Below are 26657 nucleotides of genomic sequence, written 5' to 3' on the forward strand. Positions count from 1 at the left end.
TTATGACTGACAGATGATAATTGTATGTATTTGATACATGATAGTTTGATCTCTGTATCCATTGTGAAATGATTACCACTATCAAGCCAATGACGCTCACTTGCCCCCCCTTCTGAAATCTCAGCGAACATAAGACGTGTGTTCTTACAGTCACCATACTGTACATTATGTCTCCACAACTTGCTCATCTTTACAACTGTGTTCCTTTGACCAGAGTCTTTCCCCTCCTGGATGTTGACTCCCACCCTCATAGCCACCTTTCTGCCTTGGTGTCCAGGGCCATGCAGGCTAGTTTCTCCTCCCACTTCATCCCTACCCAGTGGGGCTTGGTCGAAGGGTGGTAATCTTAACAGTGCCTTGTACAAGTCAGCACTTGAAAAATATTGATAGGTGCTGAGTGCCAGGGCTCCTTCACATTCCCCAACCTGCATTTGTTTCCCTCTTTGATTTCACTATGCTTATCTATCTCAGATAAAGTGCGAGCTGTGTATGTGTGGTCCTGGGGTTTGAGCTTGAGGCATCGCACAAGCTAGACATTTGCTCTACTGCTGAGCTATATGCTCAACCGTAGGTGATAAAATCTTATAGTATATTTTTGCTGTTTGTATAGACATGAAGCTGTACTGTCTGATGACCTCTCATCAAGCTTTCAAATAGAAAGATGCAGAGAGTGTATCATTAGTTTCTGGATAATGCAAAAGTATCAAGGATTTCTAGCTTTTAAAATTTAATTTCCAGGGCTGCCCAAGTAGATCAGCAGATTAAAGCTCCTGCAAGCAGGTGCAGGGGCTGGGGGTTCAATCCCTGGGCCTGCTGTGCTGGCCCTTCCCCCCAGGGCCCACTCAGAGGACATGGTAGCCACGCCCCTATAATCCCAACTCTTGGGAGGCTGTAAACAGGCTAATCACTACAAGTCTGATCTAGTAGTGAGACCCTGAACACCCTGTGGACCCTTCCCTAAAAATAAAAATAAATTAATTTCCAGTGAGTTATGACAGCATGGGTATGTTTAAGTGTGTGTATATTTCTGGGATAAAGCAGCAGAATTAGGTGAACATTTACAAACTACATGTTGGTTTCTATTTATTTTGCATTTTTAGTACAGAGTGTCACTACACGATTGGACTTCTAGTGATCCTCTTGTTTTCAGCCTCCCAAGTGCTGGGATTACAGGCATGCTTTGCCATGCCCCTCTCAGCACACCCTGGGGGGCGGGACCAGCACTGCACACTCGGGATGAACCCAGTCCCTGTGTTTGCCTAAGCAGGCGCTTTAGTCTGCTGGGCTATCTTGCTGGCCCTCCTTGGTGGATTTTAAAATAAGGAAATGGGCAATAGTATTTTTTTTTTTTTTTTTTTTTTTGGCATCAGGGATCGAACTCAGGACCTTGTGTTTGCCAGGCAGGCACTTACGTGGGGTACGGGCAATAGTTGGTTAATGCAGTGTCATAGATTATAACACAAACTGGTTTTTCTAAAATAAAGCACATAGCTTTATTCAGGTGACAACTTTGTGTTTTTTGTTGTTTGCCAGGAAAAACAAACGGGATTTGTTTTCTTGTTAAATCTAATGTTCAGTAAAATAATTTTTTGAGTATTCACGTTGACGATGTGAGAAGTAGAATATTTTATGGTGAAAAGTTTGTGTGTGTGTGGTATTGGGGATTAAGCCCAAAGCCTTTATGTAGGAGCAAATGCCCCCCCACCTCCCAGATTTCTTAGTTGCCCAGGTAATAGTTTCTGTTCCAGTCTTGGTTCTGGTTCCAGTCTTGTGTCTTAGAAACAGCTGGTTACTGTGATGCATAACTGTTCACTATGCTGCACGCTGTATAATACAATGCCCCATTGACAAGCCATTCTGCCTCTGTACTTCCTGCTTCTTGTGTAAGTGCTAGACTACCAGAGATCAGGGCCTGATGTTTTGTGGATGACCCCAGTCAGTGCCTGACATAAATAAATCTGCCACCAAATCATGATTGGTTTTGGTATTTCTGCTTGCCATTGCATTTACACTGAGCTACGTCCCCAGCGTTTGTGGTTTTTTTTTTTTTTTTTTTTTTTTGAGGTTTTGAGGTAGGGTCTCATTGAGTCACTGTATTGCCAAGGCTGTGTTTTAACTAGGAGACTCCTTTCTCAGCTTCCTAGAGTGGTGGAGTTATAGGCTTCATCACACTGCTCTGAATCTTTGCATTAATGGCTTTATTCCTTTGTAGGATTTGCCAGAACTGAGGATACATAGTTCAATTGGTAGAGCACTTGTCTAGCATGCACAGGGTCCTGAGTTTATTCCCTACCCCCTAAAATGTAAAAAAAAGTCACTTGAGTTAGAAAGCTCTTAAAGTGTCATTTTGAATAATGTGTACGGTTGCCCATGGTGGAGCGTACCTGTAATCTAGTACAGGAGAGACTGAGGCAGGAGAATCTTGAGCTGGAGACCCAAGAGCATTTCCAGCTGCATAGTGAACCCTTGCCTCAAAAAGAAAAAAAAAAAAATTGTATGTATACATTGCTTTCTCATTTTTCTCTTATGGATGGAGTGAATCAGTAATAATTCTGGCTAGTCACTATTGAGTCCTACAAGAGCATTATTTCATTGATATCATTTATTCCTCTGAAGCCTTTGGTGTCCTGCTTTGTAGATAAGACATTTGACTCTTGGAGAAACTGTTAGTAGTCTGAAGTCACACAAAAGTAAGGGAGAGCTGGATTTGAGCTTTTTGGTTTGACTATATATTTAAGGTATATATTTAAAATATATTTTATTTTTATTATTATTTTTTACCCTGGATTAAGGACAATTTATTGTTTTTACGTACAGAAAACTCATGAGTACACTTAGCCCAGTTTAGCATCAAGCTCTTTAGCCTATGCTTTCTCCAGCTTGGCCATAGATTTTGGATGCAGAACGTTGCCTCCCCAGTGACAGTGAATCTCATTGTATCTGTCATTGTAGCTGGTCCTGATGCCCTCCACCAGCTTAGCCAGCATGCCTTTGTCTTCCGAGTTGACTTGTGTGAAGGCGACAGTGGTACAGGTCTTCTTGTGGACCAGATGCCCCAGCCTGGCCTTCCTCTTGATGATGCAGTAAGGGACCCCCATCTTGCGACACAGGGCAGGCAGGAACACGACTAGCTTGATGGGGTGCACATCATGTGCAATCACCATGAGCTGAGCCTTGTTCTCTACCAGAGTGGTGACAGTGTTGACACCTGCTCTGAGGACTAATGGCCTCTTAGTGGGACATCCCGTTTGCCAGCAGCTTTCTTCTCTGCCCAGACCAACATCCTCTGCTTCTTCTCTTGCTTGGTCTCTGGTCTGTACTTGTGGGTGAGCTTAAGCAGCTGGGTAGCTGTTTGGCGGTCCAAGGCCTGGGTGAACTGGTTAATCGCGGGGGGCACCTTCAGCTGCTTGTACAGGATGACCCTCTTATCACTGCAGCTGGATGTAGCGGAGCCTTTGACAAAGTGAGTGAGGTCTGTCTTGGGCTGGATGTCCTGTCCAATGCCAGAATTCTTTGGCATCTTTTCAAATAGAATATTTACCACCTTGTTGGCCTCCTGCTTCTTCATGACAGCAGGGACCGGGGCCACCTTCTTGCCCTTGGCCTTCTTCCCTTTCGGCATCTCGGCTGGCTCTTAAAATATATTTTAAAGCTGATCATACTATGCAGTTCAGGCTATCATTGAATTCACTATGTAGCCCAAGGTGGTTTTGAATGCAAGACAATCTTGCGTTAGCCTCTTGAATGCAGGAATTATAGGTATGGCCACCATACCCTGCCTTCCAAGAGCTGAGTTTTATTTTATTTTATTTTATGTATTTAGTACAGGGTCTAGATAGTCTCACTGCGTAGATCAGACTTGTAGTGATTCTTCTGTTTTCAGCCTCCCAAGCACTGGGTTTGCAGGTGTGCGCCACCATGCCCAGTGTCAGTCGCTGTCTTAGTGTGCCCTGGGGGCAGGGCCGGCACAGGCGCACTGGGGATCGAACTCTCTGGCTGGCTGCTGTGCTCTGTGTAAGCAGGCGCTTTAGTTCACTGAGCTGAATTTTACTAACACAGGCATTTTTGTCTCTATCTGTCCATCTGTCTTAGCTTTTTTTGAGATGAGGTTTCACTATGTAGTTTAAACTGGGATTACAGGTATGTGCCACCACACTCAGTGGTGTAGGCATTTCTCAGAGTGGCCTTGGAATTTTTTTTTTTTTTTTTTTTTTGGTGGAACTGGGGTTTGAACTCAGGCCCTTGTGCTTGCCTGGAAAACACTTATTTCACTGAGCCATCTCCCCTGCCCTGTGGAATTATATCAGAAATACCTGGGATGTTTGAAAAACGAAAAGATCTTTTGACCTTTATTAAGTTAGTCTCATTTGAGGGGGCAGATAACTGATTCTTCAATCAGCACCCAAGAAAACAGCATGGTGCCATGCTTCTGTAATCTTAGCACCCCAAAGGCTGTGGCAGGAGGAGTACTGTAAACTGGAGGCCAGCCTGGGCTACATAGGGTTACCCTGTCTCACCCCCCCCCAAAAAAAAGATATTTCTGTTTTACATTGATGTTTGATTACTGTTGCATAAAATGTTTTGCTGCTTCCCCATTTCAGGAACAAGAATATCTGGCTTGCTTAAATTTCCTTAGATTGTGTTTTTCCTGAAATAGGTTGTCATGATGAGATCTTAAGATACTGAAGTTTTTGTTCAGCCTTTAAGAAAAGGAGTCTTTTAGTGGCACTCCTGTAATCCTAGCACTCTAGAGGCTGAGGCAGGAAAATTGCTGTGAGAGGCCAACCTGGGCTACAAAATGAGTTCAAGATGGGCCTGAACTGTAGAGACCTTATCTCAAAAACAAAAAGAAAAACATGCCAAGAATATAGCTCCGTGGTATAGTGCCTGCCTGGCAAGTACAAGGTCATGAGTTGGATCCCCAGTAGCAGGAAAAAAAAAAAGTCTTGACAAACAGAAGCATAAAGTGCATATTTGTTAGGAATTACAAAGGAGAAACACAGTTTAAAAATTAACATGTGTATAAAGTAGAAGGCAAAGCTAAAGTCAATGTTTTATAAGAAATCTCCTAACCAGTCAAGTTTTCATGATGATACTCTGATCAAAACAGAACCTTACAGTGTTAAGAAAATACTGTTTTTTTTTAAATTTTATTTATTTATTTTTGTGTGTGTGGCCAGCTCAGCCCACCAGGGAGCGGGGCTGGCTGGCATGTGGTGCTGGGGGATCAAACCGTGGTCCCTGATGCTTTGCTAAGCTTGTTCTAAGCAGGTGCTTTAGACCACTGAGCCATCTCACCAGCCCCAAGAAAATACTGTTTTACGAGACACTAACAGGTGGGTTTTAAGAGTACATCTAGAAAATTATGAACTGTGCTTAGATTACTTCAACCTTACCTCTGCATAGTAGGGCTCCCCTGCCCTAAGAAAGGGCACTAACATATTATTTACTAAACAAGTGAGCCCTTTGAACTGAATACATTTTGCTGTGTTGTGCTTAAGCAGTGCATGCCAGAGTGATGGCATAATTCTCTCTCAGCATTTGTTTTCAATTCTAAATGATATGTTGTCTTCAAAAATTAATGTGGAGTAGCTACATCGCTTGCAGTACTAGCCATGCTCCTCCCTCGGTATTCTTATTCTTCATTAGTGATGTCCAGTTGTGCAAGAAACCTCTGATTCAGACATAACCTTCAGCCTCACTGACTTTTTATTTATTTATTTTTTTCTCACTGACTTTTTTACCTTGGTGGTATTTACCCCATACTTTTCTGTGGACCCAGTTAAAGTCTTTGGCACTTGCCTGAATTGTAGCCGTACCAGTCAGTAAGATATCCTTTGTTGTTCTACTTTACAGTCCAGCATTCACTGTTAGGTAAACGAAATGATTTTTTTTTTTGGTGGGGGGTAGAACCAGGGATTGAACTCAGGCCCTTGTGCTTGCTAGGAAAGCACTTATTCCACTGAGCCATCTCCCCGGCCCAGGTATACGAAATGATTACTAGTTTTTTGTTTTTTTGTTTTTTTTTTTTTTGTATTTTAGGGAAGAAGGGTCTACAGGGTGTTGAGGGTCTCACTGCTGGATTGGATTTGTAGTGATCTCCCAAGAGCTGGGATTATAGGAGTGGGCCACCATGCCCTGTCTCAGTTGCTGTCTCAGCATGTCCCAGGGGTGGGGCCGGCACTATTACTAGTCTTAACATACTTCCTTGGACTTGAGGCAAGGTCTTATTGTATAGTCCAGCTGGTCTTGAACTCATAGCCCATACTGAACTCATAGGTGATTCTTCTGCCTCAGCCTCCCACTCCATGTTTCACTGGCTGTTTTTAATTTGCCATCCTCCCCCCATACACTTTAGTCTGCTTGTCATTCCCTTCCAGTACCTCTGTACTTTATGCATGCATTTCAGTATTGGGAAATGCTTGCTTTCTTCTTAACCTTCCACTTGATACTCAGCTTATCTTTCAAGATTTGGCTAAGATACTTGCATTTTCATTCTCACTTGTATAGTATTTGGCTTAAACATGTTCCACACTTAAAATTTTCAGATCAAAATATGAGTTAGTGTTAGCTGAGGGCAAAAAAATTGATTAAAACAGTTCTTGCCCTGAGATCATCACTGTGATAAGGAGATAGCTTTTAATGCCTTGCGATAAAGTCCCATGAGATTATGAAAGAGTGTTTAGTTTTAGGGGATGGGTAGTGGTAAAGATAATAGTTATTCCTTGTATAGCATTTGCATTGTGCCAGGGACTTTCCAAACGTTAACTCTATTCTCAGATTCCTCTAAAGTAGCTACTGCTGTTCTCCTTTGGAAAGGAGCACTGATGTTTACAAAGATTGAGTGATTTGCCCAGGATCACACAGCCAGACACAGGCATCAACTTCTGTATTAATGCCAGGATGAGACCTTGGTTTGGATGTTGTAGACTGCTTGGGAAGTGGTCAGGAGGGCCTGCCAGCAGGAGGGAGACAGTTGTAGGCAACTTGGTTCTGCCTGGAGATCCTGTTCTTACAGGGACAGAGGCTATAAAGGAGCTGTGGCTCAAATAGAAAAAGAATAGAATGATAAAGGCTCCATTTGGTGGGAAGTACTGAGATAATTTTTTGGTTTTGTTTTGATTTTTTTTGAGACATGGTTGCATGGTTGTGTAGTCCAGGCTGGTCTTGAACTCGGTTATATAGGCCAGGTTGGCCTTAAACTCAAACTCACAGGATCACAGGTATATGCCATCACACTTGGCATGCTGAGGGATTTTTAAAGTAGGAAATGTATATCTCCAGATGAAAATAGCACTGTAGATCCCTGATGTAGAGGGTGGATTGATGTTTCATTTCAGAAAGCAAAGAAGCCAGTTAATAGGCAACTGGAACAGTCTAAGTAAGAAATGACTGAAGTAGAAATAAGATAGAGGGGATGAAGGAGAGGACATAGCAGAGGTGGACTGAAGATAGACTTGATAGGACATAGTGACTAAGGACAAGGGCTAGGCAAAGAAGATTCGAATATGAGGAGCAGCAGGGGCAGAGGGAGGTTAAAGCCACAGTTTTGCTATTAATGGATACATCTAGTTGGGAATTTGAATTTTTTTTTTTCAAAATAAATTTCACTTCATGTTTGTGCCATCCTTGGTTATTCATCAAATCATGCTCTATTTTAGCATGTTACTACTGCGTCACCACAAATGACTTTTATTTTATTTTTTGGTGACTTACTTTTATTTTTAAAAACGAAAAGGCCACTGGCACCAGGGAGATGGCTTAGTGGAATAAGCGCTTCCCTGGCAAGCTCAAGGACCTGAGTTCAATCCCCGGTTCTGCCAAAACACAAAAACAAAAAAAAACCAAACAAATAAAAAAAAAAAAGGCAACTGGTTGTCATCCAGCACTTGGAAGGCTGAGGCAGGAGGATCATTGCAAGTTTGAGACCAGCCTGGGCTACAAATTGAGCAAAAGGAAAGCCTGAACTGCATAGAGAGACTCTCAAGGGGGGGGGGGGGGGGGGGGCATAAATTAAATAATGCAACTTTTTAGATTTTACAGATAACAATATAAAATGAGAAGAACCCACAGAATTTATAACAAACACAAGCAAATTCTTCCTAATACACAGGGTTTCTTAAAATGGGTGGATTAAACAAATGAAGACAAGTATTGTCTTCTTTACCTAAAACAATCAAGAGATAAATGTTCTTTAATTTATGTTTTCATAGGAAAACACAAATATCAGTCATTTTATGATGAATTCATCTTTTTCTGTCAGCTAAAATACTTAAGGAATCATTATCAACTATATGCATTTAGAAAAAAGTTTCTTCCTACTAAAAATATTCTAATGTCTTTATATGCTCAAATACTTTACAACGAATAACATTTTATTACTGTGATCACAAAATCATAATTTCTGTACAGGAATGTAAAAGCGAACATTAATAATGCATTGATTTCATCAAGAAGGTAAACATACTACTGAACATATTATAAAGAAAAAAATTGTAATATTTTCTGGCCTTGCAGTGCACATTTTAGTGCAAGTATTTAAGATACAGTAGTGTTCAATTCAGCAAAGTATTGCAGAATGTCATGCCACAGTCCACTTAATTCAGAGATGGTCAGGACATGCAGCTTGTAATAAAATGTCAATGTGTATGTGTGTATGTTTGTAAAAAACCACATGTAATTCATAAAATACAGAGTTGTTTATTTGGATGTTGTAAGTGATTCATGTGCAGTCAGGATGACTGGCCATGTCATGTCTTCAGCAGGACAGTCCTCCTTTTAGGCAATGGCTTTGGCCTCAGGCAGGAAAGTCTTTCAGTATTTCATCAGCTGTTGCTATGTTTGTACTAATGATTCTAAGTACTTGATAAGTTTTAAAATCCTTCACTCATTCTTCCTCAAATCTTCCCACTATCTGTTTAAAATCTCTTTCTCCTTGTTGTACTTTTGCTTCCCACTCTCTTATTTCATTTTTCACTTGCTGTATTTGATCTGGTTTGTAAGCAACGAGCATTTTTGCCTCAGTTTCATGTTTTTTGAGCATCTTCCCGATTTGCCAGCACTTCATTTGATGGTCAAACACACCTTTCACTGCAGAAATAAGATGAATGTAGTCATCAGATAGTTCTGAAAACATATAGAAATCAGCCAAAGCTTGTTCTTGATGTAACTGGCCTATTTTCTCTTCAACCTCTGCAAGCTGAGACAGAGCTCTAGATAAAGTAGTATGAGCCTCAAAATTACCTAACATGGCAGCACTTTTATTTTTATTTTTTGTCAGCACTTTTAGCAAAGGCAGCTGTATTGGCTGAAAGCTCTTTTCTACCACAAACCAAGGCTTCAACACTGGCATGAAGTTTCCTAAGTTGCTGGTCAAGATTCTCACTCAAACTGCTGCTGCTTTTCTTCAAACCATGCATCCAATTCATTCATCTTGATTATCATTTTGTTGACAGTGTCTGTAGCCTTGTTCACCATCCTCAATATTCCCACTCCACTCAGAGCCTGCCTGTTAACTGCTCTCAGCAGCTCTGAACTTTCCAAGAATTGCCTTAAGTCAAAATCCTGTACTAAAGTGGGATGTTTTACTGTTCTTTGAAGATACCTTCCAAGAGCTGCTCTTTGTTTTTCTACAAACTCAGTGGATGATGAATCTTCTTTGCCTACTTTTACCTTGGCCATACCTACTATTTTCTGGAACTGGTGGCACAATGTAACCAACATGTAAATATTTGCTTGCTAATTTGCTGTGCAAACCAAGAAAATCACTGAACCTTCTTTTAACTGAAAATTCGCTCTTTCTGAACATGGAAAGAGAAGTTTTTGTTGTCACTCTGTATGCCATGTAAGCATTCATGCCATCACCAACTTTCTCTGGATCTGATACACCAATTTCTATATCAAAAATATCTCCATTTGCCTCTTCATTCTCTTCCCTGGGTCTGTCAAAGATCACAGAAGCTGACATACTCTTGAATTCCATTCTAGGAGTAATGAGTGTAGTAGGCATGACAGGTGTGACTGCAGGAGAAGGTTCCGAGGACAGGATAAGGTCCCTTTCTGGGCTGTCCAAACAAACTTCTTCAGTGGCTTCTGCAAACAGATCTTCTCTGTCATCATCTAGTACAACGTCTGATGGTTTCAGGCCATTGGAGTTTGCACTAATATCTTTTGTAGAAAGATTAGCTGTTTCTGGAAATGATGGATTTGACTCCAGGGTGGAGACAGTGCTGGTGAACGGGTCTTCTCCATCCTCCAGCTCTTCAAAATCTGGGCTTCCCCTCCCCCAGCAGGGGAGGTTCCCTCTCCGCCGCCATCTTCGCTCGCCTGGACGACTCAGGAATTTGAAATTCTTTTTTTTTTTTTGGTGGAACCGGGGATTGAACTCAGGCCCTTGCGCTTGCCAGGGAAGCACTTATTCCACTGAGCCATCTCCCCAGCCCCAAACCTAAAGACCTTTTTTTTTTCTTTTTTCCGGAACCGGGGATCAAACTCAAGCCCTTGTGTTTGCCAGGCAAGCGCTTACTCCATTGAGCCATCTCCCCGGCCCCTGAAATTCTTAACCAGAAACTTTGAACAAAAAGAATTAGAGATGGGCATGATGGTACACACCTGTAACCCACCACTTGGGAGGCTGAGGCAGGAGGGTCATTGTAAGGTTGAGGCCAGCCAGGGCTAGGTAAAGAGTTAAAGGCCTGTTTGAACTGCATAGTGAAACCTTATCTCAAATAGCAAACAAAACACTGAATTAGAGGTATAAATTTAGGAATTGTTAAGAGTGGTTGAGGTCACAGGTAGCTGCCCAGGAAAAGGTCTAAGAGGGAGATGGAGGAGAGTAGACTGCCGTTGAGAGCTCCCAGAGGGTATAGCCAGAGTGTTGTGGGACACGATCCCTTGGAAGGACTGAGTGCTCCCAGGCTGTAGAAATGAGGTGCTCATGGACTGGGGCAGGCAGCTCCATAGTCCCCAGGACATGGCTTCTTATGAGGTTAGGAAGGTGCAGGAGGATAGAAGTATTTGTAGAAAAGTTTGCTGATGAGTGAGGAAAACTGTGGCCACTGGTATTTATTCTGCCAGGATATTAGAGGCAAGAGAGTGAATAGTGAATGGCAAGGTGGTAGAAAGTTGAGTGTAAATTTGGAATGGTCTGCATCATGAGAACAGAGCAGACCTATTACAGACTCTGAGAGAGCTTCTAAGAGCCTAGTGCTGTGGCGGTGAACCTATCCCCACATCAGGCTGTTTGTGTCATTGAGGCCTAGTAAGTTTGCCCTCACTGCCCTAGTGTAATTTGGGAGCACTTTGTTATGAACTCATCCAGACAGTTGTGCCTTTTTCTGGCCACAACTAGCCCATCACATGTAAAGTCAAAAACAATTGATGATTAAATTGATCCTAAGCCAAGTACACACCTGAAATCCCAGCACTCATGAGGCTGAGGCAGGAAGATTGCTTCTGAGGCCAGCCTGGGCTACAAAGTGAGTTGAAGGCCAGCCTGAACTCATAGTGAGATCCTGTCTCAAAAAGATGAAAAAAAAAAATTGTTAACCACTCTTATTGGTGCATTTTAGATATATGTAGTGATCCCATTCATCATAGAGAATTTGTACCTATACATGCCTGGGAAAAGAAGGAATGAAACAGAGGATCCTGATAGACTGGAGAACTGTAGGTATCCATTTGGCCCAATTCTGTGTGTGGTGGAAGTGGCAGAAAACAGGAAGAAGCACTTATGTAATTGATTGTCTTTCTTTAAAAAAAAAAAAAATGAAGGCAGAGTTTTACTTTGCTTTGGTGTATTTGTTTTTTGGTTTTTTGAGATGGGTTTCACCATGCAGTATAGCTGGACTTTACCTGCCTCGAGAGTGCTGGGAAGGGGCCAGGGAGATGGTTCAGTGGAATAAGCGCTTCCCTGGCAAGCACAAGGGCATGAGCTCAATTCCTGGTTCTGGAAAAATAAAATCAGTTTTCTGTAAGGTAATAATAAGCTTCTCTTCTGGAGGGTTAACAATCTAAGTTTGCAGACCAAAAATTAGAGAGATAGAAGGGCTGCAAGAACAGCCAACATTTTGACCCTAGCCTTTCAAGGTCAGTGAAGACTCAGGACATAGGAGAACCTGTACTGTAATATCATGTAACTCAGTTGTGTCCCAAATTTTCTGATCAAGGAGATTATGGGGCCACAGAGCAATGTGACCAATGATATAGAGTATGCCTAAGGAGAGTCACAGGGAGAGAAAACATTCTCAGGCTCTCACAAAGAGCAGATTGGTCAAGCAGTGGCCGTGACTCATCCACATGGCTGACATTGACAGGATCTGCAAACTGCGATGCAGGGTTATAGGATAAATCCTGGGGGTACTTGACTGACCTTATCAGATACAAAAGTTACATTTCTTGTTATATAGGTCTTGATTTATCTTGGTCTTAACTATCCGGCAGAAAAGTATAAAAACGAGGTATATAAAGTAAAGCCATATTAATATGTTGAACTGTGAAAAGCTCAAGTCAGCAACTTGTGCAGCTAACCCACTACTGTTGTGGACTGCTGGACTGTGTTGGATTGTTTTTGCTGAATTTACGCACCTATAGTATTTAGATGCCACTGGAATACCCATCTCTGACAGGACTAAACGAAAAAAGGGGATACAAAGGAAGGACCATTTTATATCTGTATATACAGAATAGTTAGGATAGATATACAGCTACTTTTGCTTAATTCAGTGAGAAGATTTGTACTAATAGTGTTTGGACAAGATATCCTGTTTACATCTTGTACTATGGATAACCACTAAGATAACAATGTATAATGTATTAATTATTGAAATTGTCCTATTAATCAGTTTTGGGCTTTTTTTTTTTTTGCAGAACCAGGGATTGAACTCAGGCCCTTGCACTTGCCAGGGAAGCACTTATTCCACTGAGCCATCTCCCCAGCCTATTAATCAGTTTTGAAACTGTCTCATTGCTATTTGTTTCTCAATTAAAAAAGAAAAAAATTCTGGGATCACAGGGGTGTACCACCATGCTCAGTTACGGTGGCCAGCACAATGTGCCTGGGGTTCCAGGGCCTGCATGGCATGTGGTACCAGGGATTTTTTTTTTTTTTTTATTACATTTATTTATTGTGTGTGTGTGTGTGGCCAGCTCAGCCCACCAGGGGGCGGGGCTGACTGGCATGTGGTGCTGGAGGATTGAACCGCAGTCCCTGTGCTTTGCCAAGCTTGTTTCAAGTAGGTGCTTTAGACCACTGAGCCATCTCTCCAGCCCATGGTACCAGGGATTGAACCTAGGTCCTTGAGCCTGCCAAGCAGGCGCTTAGACCACTGAGCTATCTCCCTAGCCCTGGAAAGTCATTTTAAACAATTTTTAAAACTACTTTATACAAAAATGATTTTTAAAAAACTATACAATATATTATATATTGCTGCAGTGTATAACTTGCACTTAGTAACTACTAACGAATGTCTTTACTAATTATATGCGGACTGTTAACCTACATGTAATAGGACAGGATCTTTAAATTATTTTTTATATAATAATGTCTTTTTGCTTAACTTGTATTTACTACCCTGGTCCTTTTTAGCAGGGATATAAATGTTTAACTTAGTCTCTAACAAAAGAAATTACTGTTTAAAGTTTACTGACCTCAGTAAGGATTAAACCTGAATGTAATTAAAAATTTGTGCAAACTGAATTTACTTGTTGCAGAGTGTTAATTAAATGTTGATGAATCACAGATTGTTTGCATTCTTTAGACAGTGCAGAAAATCTGCCTAAAAAATCTGTAGGTTTTGTATAATAAACAGTAAATTTATAATACACTTTATCAAATCTTAAGATGCAATTGATTAAAGAACTTTTTTTTTTTAAGGGTCTGGCCACGTAGCACAGGCTGCCCTTAAAATTCTGAATCCTCTTGCCTCTGCCTAAGTGTTGGGGTAAGAGGCATGCACCAGCACACCCAGCTCCTAAAGTGTATTCTAGTAATAGTGTTTATTTATTTACTTTGGTTTTTTGAAACAGGGTCTCCCTATGTAGTTTAGTGTGACTTTGAACTCAGTGTAGCCCGGGCTGGCCTCAACTCACAGTGGTCCACCTGTATCAGCCTCTCCAGTGCTAGGATTACAGGTGTGTGCCACCATGCCTGTCCAGTATTCAGCTATATCCTTAGCCTCTGCACTTCTGATTCTGTTTTTTTTTGTGTGTGTGTGTATTGCAGTACTGGTGATTGAATAAGTCCTAGACTTCTTAACTGGAGTTTTGGAAATAGGCTAGTTAATTAGACTTTACTTATTTCATACCTTTGTAGCTGGCTAAGTTTTTTTCCCCCCAATCAGATTTTGTTGGTGCATTTTAGATATACGTAGTGATCCCATTCATCATAGAGAATGTACCTTTATGTGATATAACTTGATTCTTTTTCCTCATTCCTCTTCCCTTCCTTCAATTGCTTCTCCCCTCTCCATTTACAAAAGCTTTGTTTCCATGTTTTCTTTTTCCTTTTCCCTTTTTCAATATGTTTGACTGTTGTAATTTGCTAGAATCATATTATTTAAAAATAGCTAAAAGCTGAGTGTGGTGTTGCCTTCCTGTTGTAATCCCAGCCCTCAGGAGGCAGAGGCAAGAGGATTGCCTTGAGTTAAAGGCTAGCTTTGGCTACATAAGTGAATGTAAGACTAGCTTGAACTGCATAGGGAGACCTGTCTCAAACAAAAAAGAGTATGACAGTAAGGGTGGGATATGAGATTTATAAGTAGAATTAAGATTGGTCTGATAGGTACACACCTATAATCCTAGCTCTTTGGGAGGCTGAGACAGAAAGATCAAAAGTTAATTCTCAGTCTGAGTAATTTTGCCAAGCATGGTAGTACATACTTGTAATCCAAAGACTCAGGAGGCAGAGGCAGGAGGATTGCTGTAAATTTGAGGCCCATCTGGACAACATAGTGGGAAGCTGTCTCAAAAAACTCAAATAAATAAAACCAAAGCACTTTAGAATTAGAAGAATTCGAGATGTGATAAAAAATAGAGTGTTAAAAGTTTTTTAAAAATGCAAAACAAGGATTAAAAAGAGTAGCTCATGGTGAAGGGTCTGGGTTCAATCCCAGTACTAAAATACACAAAATACACAAAAAAATAATAAGTAGAATTTTAAGTGTAGGGGCTGAGGATATAGCTGAATAGTGGACCACTTGCCTACAAACATGCTAGTTAAGATAACAGCAACCCCAAAGCATCTGCCCCTTAGTATATTTGTAGGTAAAATGCATTTTCATGTTCTCTTAAGCTTGAGATCATTTTGTCTTGTTTTTGTATTGTGTTTATGAAAAAAATAATGAAATTGTGTAAAAGCACAGAATTTTCAGTAAGATAACTTTTTTTTTTTCCCCTAGCTTAAAGCAATCAATGTAGATCTTCAAAGTGATGCTGCTCTGCAGGTGGACATTTCTGATGCTCTTAGTGAAAGGGATAAAGTAAAATTCACTGTCCATACAAAGGTAAATGGGATACTGATTTTGTGTTATCTTGGCCATTGATTAATGTGCTGATGGTATTTATATGTATATAATATATTCATTGGCATTCAGGTTCTGAACATAACTTAAAAAAAAGTTTTAGTTTATAATTCCTGCTATTGTGCTCACCTCAGCAGCATATACACTAAAATTGGATTGATGTAATTCCTGCTATTTATAATTTTTGCTAAAAGAAGTTTTTTGAGAAAGGTCCTTATTTTTTATTTTTAATTTTAAAGAGGAAATAATTTCAAGATGATAGTAGAGTAACAATAATTAATACTTTATTATTATCTTTAACTTAGCCACTTAGTACAAGATTTAGGCATTTTATTGTTAAACGATATTACCTTCTCGATAAATTAAGAGAAATGAGAAGTATAACTATCTTACCTGTAGGGAAATGTACTTTTTTTTTTTTTTTGCGGAACCGGGGATTGAACTCAGGCCCTTGTGCTTGCCAGGGAAGCGCTTATTCTACTGAGCCATCTCCCCGTCCCCCTAGGAAATGTGCTTTTAGAGGATACATATTATAGGAATCATTGAACCTAAACATAATGAAAAATTTAATTTTCTCCAGGATTTTATTAATATATTTTGATGTAATTGTGGTTTTCAGTTTTGTTGCGTTCCTTCAGCTAAATTAACTGTCTTATAATTATATATGTTTTTTCTGTGTTTGAATAGTTGGATTGATATATATTGACAGGACTTTTTAATGGTCGTAGTACAACATAATAAGTACCTGTCAGCTTATTTCCCCCAAAAACCTGCACATAACTCTGTGCAGGTATCTTGGGACTTTTATACTAAAAGTTTTTTGGTTTTTGTTTTTTCGTCTTTTTTGAGACAAGGTCTTACTATGCAGCTTAGGCTGGCCTTGAGCTCACTTTGTAGCCCAGGCTGGTCTTGGACTTGCTGCGCTCCTCTTGCCTCAGCCTCCTGAATGCTGGGTTTACAGGTGTGCCCTATCATGCCTGGCTTTTTGGGTTTTGGTAGCCACCACTCCCCCCCCCACCTCCTTTGCTATGTTTAGACTAGCCTTGAACTTGCAACAGTCCTCCTGCTTTGGTCTTCTGGGTCACATTTTTATAGGGTTTTCTGTGGTTGTTTTTGTTTTTTGCACTCTGGGGTTTGAACTAGGGTATGCTAGGAAAAGAGTCTAGGCAGGTGTTCTATGACACCAGGCTATACTCTCAACCCTTACTAGAGTTTAAAGTCACTGATAGTCTTTCAAGTAAGACTAATTTTCCTTCTTTTTTAAATGCAGTTCAGGCTGGCCTTGAGCTCACTTTGTAGCCCAGGATGGCCTTTATTAACTCAGCCTCTGCCTTCCAAGTGCTGGGCTTATAGACCTGAACCACCATACCCAGAGCTTCTTTAAATTAAGATATAAAATGTTTATTAAAACTAAGATGTAAAATGCTTGTTTGTGTAATTTTGACTTTTATTCATGACTTTGCAGAGTTCACTGCCCAATTTTAAACAGAATGAGTTTTCTGTTGTTCGACAACATGAGGAATTTATCTGGCTTCATGATTCCTTTGTTGAAAATGAAGACTATGCAGGTTATATCGTAAGTATTGAAATTTCATTTTATGTATTTTTAAGAGTAGGAAAATTTATTGGGGGAAAGGGAATAGCTCTTGAGATATGCCTCAGGAGCAGTGCTGAGTGGTTTGCGCAGAGATTTCCTTTTAATTCCATTTTGTAGTAATAGTTTGGATATATTCTTACTTAGTTTTGGGTTTTTTTGAGACAGAATCTGACTGTGTAATTCAGGCTGGTGTTGAACTCGCAGCAATTCTACTGCTTTTCCCTCCAGAGTGCTAAGATTATGTGTGTCACCGTGCCCCGCTGGATTTTTTTTTTTTTTTTTTTTTTCTCCCTTGGGTCTCACTCCAGCTGGATACACTCTTATGTATTGCAGTCTTGCTTAGCTTTTTTTTTCTTTTTTTTGCCTTTTTGGGGCAGTCTTGCTATGCAGTTCAGGCTGGCCTTGAGCTCACTTTGTAGCCCATGCTAGCCTCAAACAACACAATCCTCCTGCCTCAGCCTCCCAGTGCTGGGATGACAGGCATGTGCCACCATACCCAACTTGCTTAGCATTTTTTTTTTTTTTAATGTATTTGGTACAGGGTCTGCAGGGTCTACAGGGCCTCACTACATAGGAGATCAGACTCATAGTGATTCTCCTGTTTTCAGCTTCCTAAGCACTGGGATTATGGGTGCGTGCCACCATGCCCAGTCTCAGTCACTGTGTCAGAGTGCCCAGGGGTGGGGTGGGGGCTGGCATGGCATGCCGGAGATTGAACCCAGCCACTGCACTCTGCCTAAGCAGGTGCTTTAGTTGGCTGAGCTATCTGACCGGCCCTTGCTTAGCATTTTTAATAACTGATCTGATTTTATAAAATTGCAGTTGTATATTGGACTATTGCCTTTTATCCTCATTGTGGACTTGTGGAAGTATGTTCAGCTTCCTCATTACAACTTAAATTCTTAGTGTTATAACAGAAATGAGGAAGCGCATTGGTCAGGGTTCAATCCCCTGCATGCTTTGTGGGCCCTGCCCCTGGGGCAAGCTGAGATTCAGTTGAGACTGGATGTGGTGACGCACGCCTGTAATCCCAGCACTTGAGAAGCTGAAAACAGGAGAATCACTATGAGTCTGATCTGCATAGTGAGACCCTGTAGCCCCTGTACTAAATATATATATAGCAGTGGGAATATATAGATATGATAGCTAGTGATATAGCTCAGCAGCGTAAGCACCTGTGTGGCTAAGTGTAAGGGTCCTGAGTTTGATTCCTGGTACCAAAGGGGGAGGGGACTCCTCTATAACTGAAATGGACTTATCTTAGGGATTAACTAAGGGGATGTTATAAACGTATTGATTTTGAATCTTTGGATAGATAATTGAGGAGTTGGAACACTCCTGAAGACTGGGTAATCAAGAATGGATGGTTAAAAAAAAAAAGACTGGATGGTTAGGTTATTCTGCTACAGCTGTTGACTATACTCAGATCTGTGAGATTTAGCTTCATTTGATTTTTCTGTGATGATCATGGGCCAGTTACCTCTATCCGTGTGGCTGCCACTCCTTTTCAGTCATTTGTTTCCTTTCTACACCTCAGTTTGGTGGCTTACCCATAGCATATTCTTTTCTCATTCTGCTTCCACCGTGTCCCTCCGTTCTTGTGTGAGTGTAACAGAACTTCCTCCCCTACTTCCTCTGCAGGCCAAAAGTATTCTCGGCTGAGACTATGCCTTATTTTCCGCCATGTATCGGGTGCTCAGTATCATTCCTGGCAGCTAGTGATGCTCAGTGAATATATGCTGAACCATACTTACTTAATGCATTCTGATCCTGTTACTTTCCTGGTTATAACTCCCTCCCTCCCTCCCTTCCTTCCTTCCTTCTTTCCTTCTGTATTTTTAGTACAGGGTCTACAGGGTCTCACAACATAGATCAGACTTGTAGTGAACCCCTTGTTTTCAGCCTCCCAAGTGCTGGGATTACAGGCATATGCCACCACACCCATTCTTAACAATTCTTTCTTGTATTTATTTTGTTTTTGTGTTTTTGAGACATCTATGCAGTTCAGGCTGCCCTTAAGCTCACTTGTATAGCCCAGGCTGGTCTCTCAATGATCCTCCTGCCTCTGCCTCAGGAGCTCTGGGATTACAGGTGTGTGCCACTATGTTCCCTTGAATAATTTTTCTAGATGATTTTTTTTTTTTTTTTTTTTTTTTTTTTTTGCAGTACCAGGGATTGAACTCAGGACCTCGTACTTGCCAGGCTAGCCCTTACTCCACTGAGCTAACTCCTTAGCCCAAGATCTTTTCTCTTTATTTATTTACTTTTTAAATTTTTAATTTTGTAATTTTACTGGTACATTTTAGATATGCATAATTTGTCATAGGGAATTTGTATCTGTACATGATAGGTCTTCCTTCTTTTTTGTCCCATTCCCCTCCCCTCCCTTCAACTAATCTTTTTAAGATAAATGCTTCTTCCGTTTGTGGATAAGCAGGATGAAGTTAGTCATTCATCTGTGTTATCTTTTTTTAAAAATTTGATGTATTTGGTGCAGGATCCCACCATGCAGCTCAGACTTTGTAGTGATCCTCCTGTTTCAGCCTCTCTACCGCTGGGACTAAAGGACTGTGCCACCATGCCTACGTGCCCTGGGGGAGGGCTAGGGCTGGCATGACATGTAATACCAAGTTCTTGTGCTTGCCAGGCAGGTGCTTAGATCACTGAGCTATCTCTGTGGCCCATTACGTTTGTTTTTTGAGACAGGTTCTTGCTATGTAGTCCAGGCTGGCCTTGAACTCATGGTGATCCTCCTGGCTCAGCCTCCCAGGTGCTGGGATTACAGCCATGCATCACCAATATCATCAGCTGTTAACCGTTTTTTTTTTTTTTTTTTTGACAAGGTCTTGCTATGTAATTTAGTCTGGCCCTGAACTCACTGTATAGATAGCAGTTCTCTTGCCCTCGCCCTCTTAAGTGCTGAGATTACAGGCATGGAGCACCACACCTGGTTCTGTTTTTTCTACTGTTAATTTTTTTAAACACAGGAGCATAAGCTACTATAAATTTATTAATTTTTTAAAACTACAGTTGCAGTTAATCATACCCTTTACAGGGCTGGGGATAAAGTTCAGTGGCATAAGCATCTGCCTGGCAAGTACAAGGTCCTGAGTTCAATCCCTGGTGTGGGGGGGGGGGGAATTCATACTGTTTACATACTTTTGAAAAATAGCATGCATATTTGCTGTACACATTCATTTAATGTATCATCAGAACTTTGATCACATAAAAATTTGAAGACTCTAGGTTGCTGTATAGAAGTCTGAAGATTGATGTTTGATGGCTCTGATAGTTCTGTTCTGTTTCTTCTTTGATATAAAAGACCTCAATGGTCTTAGTTATTAGAAGTAAGGAATTTTTTTTTTTTTAAATATTTTAGGGAAGGGTCTACAGGGTGTTCAGGGTCTCACTACTAGAGCAAACTCCTAGTAATACGCCTGTTTACAGCCTCCCAAGAGCTGGGATTACAGGTGTGCACCACCACGGCCAGTCTCAATCTGGCCAGTCTCAATCCCCGGCTCATTGTGCCCCGGGGGATCAAACCCCAGCTTCCAGTGAGCTATTTGGCCGGCCTTAGAACTAATGAAATTCTTTAATCTGAATTTTAGTGTTTCTGGTGCTCATCTCATTGAAGATACCTTTAGCTTTCTCAGCACAGTAGTTTAGGGTAGTAGTGGTCCAGTGCTGTCAGAAATGAAATATTCCCTTACATTTGATTCGTTTTTGTTCTAGATTCCTCCAGCACCACCAAGGCCTGATTTTGATGCTTCAAGAGAAAAGCTACAGAAGCTTGGGGAAGGGGAAGGATCAATGACAAAGGAAGAATTCACAAAGATGAAACAGGAACTGGAAGCGTATGTGATGTTTTCTGTTGTTGCTTTTGTTAACTGTGCTTGTTTGAATGCCTTTGTGTGCTGTGATAATCCCATTGTTTCGATCATTTCACTACCGTGACTCTTGGAAAGATGAAGGGGGTTATTTGGAGTTATTTTTTGGGTACCGGAAATCAAACTCAGGACCTCATGCTTGTCAGGCAGGCACTGTGCCACTGAGCTAAACCCCTGAGCCCAAGATTGCAGGTTTAAGTCACACAAGTGATGTTAATGATCATGATCAGAGCCTACAGGAAAATTATAGACTAATTGTCTCATTGTAAAATTCTTCAGTGTTTAAATAGACTTTGAAAATTGAAAACAGACTATCCAAGAGTTTATTTAAAAAATAATAATAAAAAGGGAGCATGACTTAAAAACAATATTTTTAAAATGTGCGACACTTTAGTCATTACCCATCTAATTGTGTTTTTTCAAGTTCCATTACTCATAGAAGGTAATGAGCAATTCTTTGCATGTTTTCTTTAAACTGTGTGTGTGCGTGCAATTATCCTGGTCCTTTTTCTATTTGTGGATTTGGTCAAAAAGAGAAGAAATAGGAACAAAGTAACTAGAGCATCATTAAGTCTTGTTTTTCATTAACTGTTAACTTCCTATGTACTAGAAGTATATTAAGTTCTTGGAATATTGTGATAGTTTCACTTTTAGTCTACTGAAAATATGCCATCTTTGCTATTTTTTTAAAGATTTGAATTTTGAGTTTTCAATTTTCCTTGCATTGTTACCTCTTTTTCTGGTTATTTCTCCCTTTTATACATGTCTTCTTTTCCTCTTCCACTTAGTTTCACTTTCCAAGAATATTTTTGAACTGGGGCCATACTAAGTGATAACATTACTAACTTGCCTAGTGTGTGAGGCCCTCGATTCAAAAGCACACTGCTAGTACACTCCTTAGAGTGCTAAATACTTTTTTTTTTTGGTACTGGGGATTGAATTTAGGACCTTGTGCTTACCAGGCAGGCACTAATGCCACTGAGTTAACTCCCCAGCCAATAAATTCTTTTAAAAAGATAAATTAGCGAAGTAGTGACTGATACTTTAAGAATTCTGTCAGTACTGAGTGCAAGCAGTAGTCTGGTGGCATATATATATATATATATATATATATACACATATATATATTAAAAACAACTGGAAATTAGCAGAGCACATTAATATTGAGGAATCTCTGATTTTCCAGTGGCCCTGATCATGATTCTTTTGTGGTCTGGTTAGGGGTTGGATAACAGAGAGCCTTGGGTTTATTCTACTGCTACCTCCATCCTCTGCATCCTTCTTTTTTGTCTTCACTGAATGACTACCCTCCCAAAGATCAAACTTCTCCCAACATTGATCCTGCTACTTTGCTGGTATGTAAAACTTATCCTTCTTGCACGTAATTGCAGCAAGAATATTGGGCCTTTTCCTTAAGTGTTTTCCCCCCATCAGACTGACATGTATTACTGTCACTGGAATTCATTAATGATATTAAAATATTTTAAAACACGTTTCTTCAGTGTAATGGCAAAACCCAGTCTCTCTATGGTGAGTTTCTTACATGTTTGATCATTAAATGAGAATAATTATTATATTGAAAGAAAATATGCTTACTGAGTTCTGAGTTTTGATTCTTTTTTGTGCTAAGTTGAATCATTAAGTTTGTATCATATAATTCCTCTGGAGCTAAAAGCAGATACCTCAGTAGAATGTTTAACATCAATTTGGATAGTAAGTTTGCAAAACTTAAAGGTACTAACATTGAAGTATAATAAATACTGTTAACTAGCATAAAGTCTTTTTTTAGTGTTGGACTTTATATATTTAATAAATGGTTCAGCTAAAATCTTTTTTACATGAATTATAATTTTGAATTTAGCATAATCTAAAGATTATTTGGCAAAAAATTTATTGCAGATGACATTTAGTTGATACAGTTTTTTTGCAGTTAACTTTCTGTGTTGTTTCTAGTGAGTATTTGGCAATATTCAAGAAGACAGTAGCAATGCATGAAGTGTTCCTGTGTCGTGTGGCAGCCCATCCTATTTTGAGGAAAGATTTAAATTTCCATGTCTTCTTGGAGTATAATCAAGATGTGAGTATCAGATTGATAAAAAGAGTAATTGAAATTACTTTTTAGAGTCATTGAAAAAAGCAGGTTAGAAAAACATAAATGGCTTTTTTAAGAATGCTTTTATTTTTTAAGTCATTAAAAAATGCCTTATTGTGAGGTTTGTTTGTTTTGATTTTGTTTTGGTTTTTGTCTTTTTGTGACAGGCTCTTACTATGCAGTTGAGGCTGGATTCCTAACTCCCAAGGATTCTCTTGCTTCAGCCTCTGGGATGCTGGGATTGTAGGCATGTGCTACCATGGGAATGTAGCTCACTCTTCCCTGAGTTCAGTCCCCTTTACTGTTAAAAATTTGGTGATAGGGGGCTGGGGAAATGGCTCAGTGGAATAAGTGCTTCCTTGGCAAGTGCAAAGGCCTGAGTTCGATCCCCGGTTCCGAGAAAAAAAAAAAAAAAAAAAATTGGTGATGATAAAAGGCTCAAAATTAATTTTTTTCCTCCCAGTTTTGTTTCTAGTGTTTTTTTCATTTAGTATAGGGTCTACAGGGTCTTACTACGTAGATCAGACTTGTAGTAATTCTCCTGTTTTCAACCTCCCAAGTGCTGGGATTACAGATGCACGCCACCATACCCATTCTCCATTGCCAGCTCAACAGGTCCCAGTGGCAGGGCTGGCACAGCATGCCAGGGATTGAACCCCAGCTACTGCGTTCTGCTGAAGCAGGCGCTTTAGTCTGCTGACCTATCAGGCTGGCCCTGTTTTGGCTTTATTTGTTTTCAAAACTTGAGTCAATAGTGCTGGGAGAAAACCTGTATAAGATAACTGTGTCATTGTAGAGTGTCGTGGATAGATGATCTGGGAGGCCTAGGATGGCTTGTTGCAGCATTTACCTTTATAAGGAAATATTGCTACTAGAAGTAATTGTCTTTAATTTGCTTTAATTACATGGCTGTGCTGTTTCCAGCAGGTATAGTCTTTGAGTCTGTTTAAAAGTAGGGATCAGGGCCGGGGGAGAGACTGGGACTTAATTATTTTGTGAGGTTTTTTTATTTTATTTTTTTCAGAACCAGGGATAGAACTCAGGTCTTTGCACTTGCCAGGGAAGCGTTTATTCTACTGAGCCATCTCCCCAGCCCCTATTTTGCGTTTTTGAGAGTGTTTCACTGTACAGTTCAGGCTGGCTGGCCTTGAGCTCACTTTGTAGCCCAGGCTGGTCTTGAATTTGCAGCAATCTTGCTGCTTCAGCCTCCTGAGTATTGGGATTACAGGTGTGCGTCACCACACCCAGCAACAATAGATAATATTTAACCCTCCTAACCTGCATTAAATTCTTGATACATGTCCTCAGTAGATACACCTAGGATGTTGTCGTTACCCTAATATGATAGATTCCAAATATAGCCTGTTATCCCTTTAGTTTCTTCGTCCTGTTCTCATGCCTATTTTTCACTCATTGGTACATCTGTACCCTTAATCTGTATTTTGACTCAGCAGCCTCCTGTTCTACCTCTTTCTCAATCCAGTCTAGAGAACCTGCACCATCATTTTTTCTTCTTTTTCTGTATTTTAGGGAAGGGTCTACAGGGTGTTCGCGGTCTTACTACTAGATCGCACTTGTAGTGATCCGCCTGTTTACAGCCCCCCAAGAGCTGGGATTACAGGTGGCACCACTACACCCAGTCTCAATTGCTGTCTCAGCACACCCTGGGGGCAGGGCAAGCACCAGCATGGCAGGCCTGGGGAATCATGCTCTGTGATTTTCAACGGGTCTTTCAACAGCCTTTCTCTCCTCCCTTCCTCATTTGTTCCCTTAATCTCCCTTCTTTCTTTCTATCCTCCTCTTGTGTCTTTTGAGAGAGGGTCTCACTGTAGTGCATGGTGTCCTCTAACCTGCTCTGTAGTCTCTGCTGGCCTCAAACTCATGATCCTCCTGCCTCAGCCTCCAGAGTTCTGAGATCATAGGCATACACCATCACTCTTGGTTTCTTTCTCACTTTCTGTGAAAGCTAATCTCACATTGCAATTTCTTTTGGTCAGACAATGACCTTGTTTACAGGGAAAAGGAAACCAATCAAAAATTAAGTCCCTAACCTGCTGTGTTCCTCAATATCAACCACCATGGCAGTTACATTTATTTATTAGCTCTCCTGTTACTATTTTTACTTCTTTATTATTGTTATTTTTATTTCTTTCTTGATGCTTTTGCGTTTTCCTGCCTTTCTGCCATTAGTCTCTCTAATACAGTGTTAAGCAGAAGTGCCAACGGTATACATCTTTGTTTTGTTCCTGACCTGGGGGAGAAAATACTGTTTTACCTTCAAGGATGTTAGTTGCGGGTTTTTAGTAGATATCCTTTTATCAGGTTGAAGAAATTTCCTTTTTTTCCTGGTTCATTGAGTGTGTTTGCCATGAGACAGTGAACTTACTGAGATGGTCATGGTTTTTTCCTCCCTTTTTCCTATAAACAGGGCTTACTACAATATGCCTTTCCATTTTGACAAAGATAACTATGAGAGATCCCCATACTTCCCTAAGTGATCTATCTCATACTCCTGTGGCTTCAGATAGGCTAATGTGTTGTCTTTGTGCTACTCTGGTTACTAGGTCCCAGCCCTGTATATTAAGTAGCCTACTAATAAGCTCCATTGAACTGCCTGCTTAACAGGAAGAAAATGGACTCTCCCCCCATCTCCCTCTCCCTGCGCCTCCTTTGCTCTCTCTGTGTCTCTCCCCACTTCTTGTCCCTTCTTCCCCTCCTCACTGCTCTGTCTCTGTCTCTCTGTTACACATATAATCAAACAAGGTACTGCTATCTACCTACTTCCTTAACCTGAAAATTGTCTTCAGCTTTCTATTGCTATTAGGAGGTACTTAATATATTAGGAAAGTGTCTGCTTTTTTCCATTGCCAGGTCTAGGTTAGTTCCAACTTTTGGGGGTTTTTGAATTTCTTTTTGTTTGTTTGTTTTTTGGTATAAGGATTGAACTCAGGTACTTGTACTTGCCAGGCAGGCACTTTATACTACTGAGCTATTTTTGCGCGTGCGCGCACGTATACACACACACACACACACACACACACACACACACACCCTTTTGACTGATGGCAAGACTAAATCAGTCATGTTGCTAATTTTTTTTTTTTTTGCATAACTGGGGATTGAGCTCAGGCCCTTGTGCTTGCCAGGCAAGCACTTATTCTACTGAGCCATCTCCCCGGCCCCAGCTAATTTACTTTCAAAGGTTATCTAGATCTTTTTTTTTTTTTTTTTTTCTGTTTGTTTGCTTTTTTAAAACAGGATCTTATTATTTTTCCCACCCTTGCTTTGAACTCAAAGTGATCCTCCTGCCTCAGCCCCCGTTGTGCTAGAATTATAGCCATGAACCACCACACCTGGAAGCTTCCATAATTTTTGCCTAGGTTATTACAGCAGCTGATCCACCTTTATTCTTATCTTTACCTTACCCTAAGTCTAGGCTAAATTTTTTGGGTGTTCCCCTCCTCTGTACCATAAGCTGCTTTAAGAATGGGAGGACAGGCATGATAGCACTTACCTGTAATCCCAACTGTGTGGTGGTGTTTGGCTTTTTTTAATGTGTGGTA

At 40.5% G+C, this 26657-nt stretch overlaps 1 protein-coding gene and 1 pseudogene across 3 annotated transcripts in view; one reads left to right on the plus strand and one right to left on the minus strand.

Moving 5' to 3' along the window:
• Snx6 (sorting nexin 6) overlaps window positions 1-26657 on the plus strand; it is a 51835-nt gene that overhangs the window by 1206 nt on the left and 23972 nt on the right. For 2 of the 3 annotated variants that reach the window (XM_004637094.3, XM_023721804.1), the window contains exons 3-6: window positions 15396-15500; window positions 16984-17094; window positions 20848-20969; window positions 22956-23079. In XM_004637094.3, coding sequence (XP_004637151.1) covers window positions 15396-15500; window positions 16984-17094; window positions 20848-20969; window positions 22956-23079 — 462 coding nt within the window. The remainder of the gene's footprint in view (window positions 1-15395; window positions 15501-16983; window positions 17095-20847; window positions 20970-22955; window positions 23080-26657) is intronic. The other variant, XM_023721805.1, reaches the window with a different exon arrangement.
• LOC101563820 lies at window positions 8779-10316 on the minus strand (annotated as a pseudogene).

This window comes from Octodon degus, unplaced genomic scaffold (assembly GCF_000260255.1).
Source record: "Octodon degus isolate 3935 unplaced genomic scaffold, OctDeg1.0 scaffold00086, whole genome shotgun sequence".
NCBI lineage: Eukaryota > Metazoa > Chordata > Mammalia > Rodentia > Octodontidae > Octodon > Octodon degus.